This window comes from Chrysochloris asiatica, unplaced genomic scaffold (genome assembly GCF_000296735.1).
Source record: "Chrysochloris asiatica unplaced genomic scaffold, ChrAsi1.0 scaffold00028, whole genome shotgun sequence".
Classification (NCBI taxonomy): Eukaryota; Metazoa; Chordata; class Mammalia; order Afrosoricida; family Chrysochloridae; genus Chrysochloris; species Chrysochloris asiatica.
This window is the reverse complement of record NW_006408546.1, coordinates 4,895,113-4,899,713: the sequence shown is the minus strand read 5'-3', so window position 1 is coordinate 4,899,713 and position 4,601 is coordinate 4,895,113. Positions and strand designations below refer to the sequence as shown.

Genomic DNA, 4,601 nt, shown 5'->3' with positions numbered 1-4,601 from the left:
GAAATTTCTGCTTTACCCTGTCACTGAGACAGAATGAACTCAATGGCAGTGGGGGTTTTGTTGGTTTGTTTTTGATATAATTATTACTTAACAGGAACCCTGGTGTGGCCCTGTAGGATGAGCACTGGACTGCTAACTGCAAGAGTGGTGGTTCAAACCCACCATCCACTCCTTGGAAACCCTGTATGGGGTCTCTCATGAGTCGGAAGCAACTCGACAGCAGTTAACAACAGCAACAGTTACTTTATAGGTTTACATCCTCTACATCTTTTCCTAACAGATATTGTTCGTTAGTTTTAATACAAGATATTTTCTAATTTTTAACATGTTTACTTTAATTTCACCCTGTGCTTTAGGTGTGGAGAATAAACACAAAACACAATATAATCTTTGTAAATGGCTCTGTACCTGGACATAAAAATTGTTTAGTAAAGGTATGTATGTATGTAAGCTAACAGATTGTGAGTATGTGCCGTAAATTCTTCTTTGATCCATATGTGGTTGAAAATTAGTGACTGTTTTACCACGTGCTCTTTGCTGAATTTTACTGTTTTGTGGGTAGTATCTGACTTAAAAAGTTGCACAAAATAACCTATACTTTATGAACCTGAAAACCTGCAAAAATAGTAGGGGCACCAAGCAGAGATCTTTAGAAACAAAAAGGTTATCAGGGAATTTATTGTCAAAATATCAGTGTATCTCTGCCCTTCCAAAACTATGAACTTTTTGACTCTTTAAGAGAGCTATTTTGACATGGGAATTGTGTTTGAAATTTAGAGAGTGATAAGAAAGATTATTAAAGTAGACATTTTAGGAAGACATTTATTATTACCTTTATCACAACTCTAAATGTTTTTGTTTTTTAGCTTCAAAAAAAGAGGCATACTTATTCAATTTTTTTAATTGAAGAAAAAAGTAAAAGAAGAAAACAAGCATATGTAGGGTAGATTTAAATTGAAAACTCTTAAATTCTCAGGTGTATTTTTATCAAATAAAACACAAAGTAATATTCTGCCAGTCTTCTATTCTGAAATGTTGTAGTAGAAGTGATGTCCGCTATTCCAGAAGTAAATTTTTCATTGATCTTCCAGCAATACAAATGTCTGTAAATTTATCTATTTTTAAACTTTTTATTGTGAATTGGATCAAGATTTACAGAGCAGATTGAGTTTACATTCAACAACCTGCACATTTTGTTTCATCTCATTGATTGCAAACCCATCAGCGTAACATCGTTTATCCCACTTCTTCCCTGTGTTTCCTGTGTCCATTACTTATTCTTTTCTAATCCTTCCGAACTTTTTGCATAAGTGCTGCCCTTTTGATCTCAACTAGTTGATTGTTCTTAGCTGTGTGCCCCTCAGTCGTGTTATTATTTCCCCTTGAGACCTTTCAGGTGTGTGACTGAAAATTGAGCCACAGAGGTAAGTTCACTTCCAGACATGAAGGGTGACCAAGGGCCATAGTCTCAGGTTCCTCCAGGCTCCATTTGACCTGAAAGCCTGGTCTATTTCCTGATTTTGAGTTTTGGTCCACATTTACTCACACTCCATCCAGAATCTTTTAATATGAAAACTTTCTGTGCAGTCAATAGTGGTATCCAGTCACCAGCTCATGCTTCTGATCTCAGGATTGTGGAGACTGATGCTCACATGGTCCATTCATTCTTTGGACTAATTGTTTCCATAGGTCTTTGATTTTCATCTCTATTCTTTCCTCTGGACAAGAAGAGACCAATAGTTGCACCTTAGATAACCACTTGTAGACTTTTAAGATTTTTTAAATTGGGTCTTTCCCTAAGTGTTCTCATTTCTTAAAGTAAGTTCCATTGCTAGCATAAGGTACTAACTGTGTTTTTTAAGTCTTAAAATAATTAAATTTCAATTGTTTGTGTTTCCTTTGAAGTAATTCCTCACAGACTTATTCTCCTTTTCTTTTCTGCCCCTGTAAATCACATTGCTAAGATACAATTTATATTCTCATCAATTTATATAAAGAAATGAAAAAGAAAGATAATTTTGTAGCTTGTCTTGATTATGATATTTGTATCTGGCCTGGAATGGATTTTATTTTTAGTATCTTCTTATAGGAAAAGTTATTAAAAATAAATATCCCAAAAAAGGTGCTATCTGGATTGAATTTTGCAAAGTATATGATTTTTCTCAATAAGTATTAGTTTTCTAGTGTAAACAAATTTATGGTATTCAGCATAGTATTTTTTTTTTTATTCTCTGATAGCGTAGTGGTTACAAATCAGGCTGCTAACATCAGGGTCAGGAGTTTGAAACTATCAGCTGTTCCACAGGAGAAAGACAAGGCTTTCTGCTCCTGTAAAGATTTATAGCCTCAGAAACCCTATGCAGGGTCACTATGAGTCAGAACTGACTCCACAGCACATAACAACAACAACAATGATCATAGGTAACCTGTGGTGAGTTCCCCTCTCTGGGTGTCACTTCTCCCATTGAAAATGAGGTGCCAGTGATTCCCAAAGTCAGAAATAACTGCTGCTGGTGGGCAAGGAGACTTTAAAAGATAAGGAAACAAACATTTGTTATTTTAGGAGTCACATATTTATTTCAATGTGGTTGCGGTGGTGGTGGTGAGACTGTAAATTTTACGGGAGCAGAAAGCCTCATCTGTCCCCCACAGAACTGCTAGTAATTTCAAACTGCTCACCATGAGATTAGCAGCCCGATTTGTAACCACTACAATATAGTATGAAAAAATATAGAACTAATGCTCAAATTTGTATCAATATTACTACTTAGGTTATAGTGGGCAGTTACATTTTTTTTTTTTTTTAATGTTTTATTGTGAATTATGTGGTAGTTTACATGGGAGAACATTAGTTTTACATTCATCCTATCCTCTATCGTTTCATTGCCATGGTGACAATCCCCTTCATCAGCATAGTATTTTATTTGTAAATTAAATTATTGAAATGTCTTTTCTCCTAGTTTGTTATTTGATCTTTAAGTGTCACAGAATACGATTGAGATGTAGTCTTGAAATGTAGGAAGATGATAGAAAGCAGTCAGATGTATATTGATTCCATAAGATGTATTGGGAAATATACTTGATTATTGTATAAGTAGAAATTTATATAAATAGAAAGCGAAAACAAATTCTATGTCTTTCAGAGGGTGCTTGCCTCCGCTTTTGTTGGCACTCAGTGTAATTTACCATCATGAAGATCTCATATTGAGATTCTCATAATTAATAAGGAAGAAAAGACAGAATAAAATAAAATTAACTCAATGAGATTTAAGAAAACAGAGAATCTCGTCCAGAGATTTCCTTTGCAAAGCAGGACTTCCGGTGTTTCAGACTTTCTTTCCATCTGTCTGTGTGAACCTTCTGTACCTCCACTCCTACCCTAAGGAGGACACAGGGCAGGGCTTTACTTTGTCATCAGATGATACCCTCCTTCACTGTGCAAGCCCTGGGAGTGGAGCCTGGAGCCTGGAACCAGGAACTGTAGGGGGCGCGTGCACCATCGGAACTTAAAGGTGTACACCTTTGCCTTGGGTAGGTCAGGTCTTGTCCTGACCTCTTCATTAAGTGGTTGGATGTTGGTTTATAAGTTTACATAGGTTTCCAGTACTTAGTTAAGTTATATACAATGAAATGTAGCTGAAGCCAACAAATTGTCATTTTGCATCTCATTACATTTTACCTTCATAATTGGTATAACCTAGCTCCATTCTGAGTATCATATCAGAAGAGAAAAGGATTCGTTCCCATGGTGAACTTGTATTGATTAGCAGATCAGTTTTTAAAATGTTGTTAAGTTCTCCATTTCTCCAATTTGCTGCATACAGTTAGTTCTAGGCTGGCTTTCAGGCTGCACCTTACATTGGCGTGACTTCTCAGTGGTACTTTAGCATCTTCTTTGACACCTAACTTTAAATAAGTTGTTACATATGTCTGTCACAAACAGTAAGATTTGGGTATCAGGAATATTTTGTGAATTTGTGTTTTAAATGTCAGAATCTCAGTACATCTTTTGTAAACATTCACCCCATTTTTTCCCATTCTTCTAGGTAATTCAAATAAGAAATTGAGCCCCCTTGTTCATAGAGATTGAGTTGTTGTTCCCTATTAGGTAGGCATCCTCATTAATGTTCACTCCCACCATAGGACCCTTTTTCTGCTTCAATGTAAAGGGTTGATGCTTAGAAGTTAGTTAAGGTAGTCCTAGGGATGACCAACACGTTTCATTAGTGTGGTTTTGTTTTTTTGTTTGTTTGTTTTTTTGTTTTTTTTTTGGTTTTCTGGATTCATCAGATATACCAAGAAAGTGTAAAGAAGTGTTGTTTCCATCATTTGCCTGGTATTAAATACTAACCATGTGAGAACAAACAAGATGGCAGATGGGGTGGAAGTGCAGTAAAGGAGCTCCGCCAACAACAACACAGAATACCTGACCAAGCAGGCTCAGGGGACGGTCCCAGAACTTTGAACCACATGTAAAGGAATATTTAGAAGGTTGGAAGGCTCATAGCTGGGGGAATTTGTAGCAGAAGCAAGAAATCTATTGCTTTCTAGTCTGGGACGCTCAGCTGCTCCAGGAACCGTCATCTTGGGTGAGACCACGT

The 4,601-nt window shown here is 36.4% G+C and overlaps 1 protein-coding gene across 1 annotated transcript in view; it reads left to right on the top strand.

Moving 5' to 3' along the window:
* MRPL3 (mitochondrial ribosomal protein L3) overlaps positions 1-4,601 on the top strand; it is a 66,357-nt gene that overhangs the window by 50,586 nt on the left and 11,170 nt on the right. Inside the window, exon 9 of the mRNA XM_006840022.1 lies at positions 357-434. Within this exon, the coding sequence (XP_006840085.1) occupies positions 357-434 (78 nt within the window). The remainder of the gene's footprint in view (positions 1-356; positions 435-4,601) is intronic.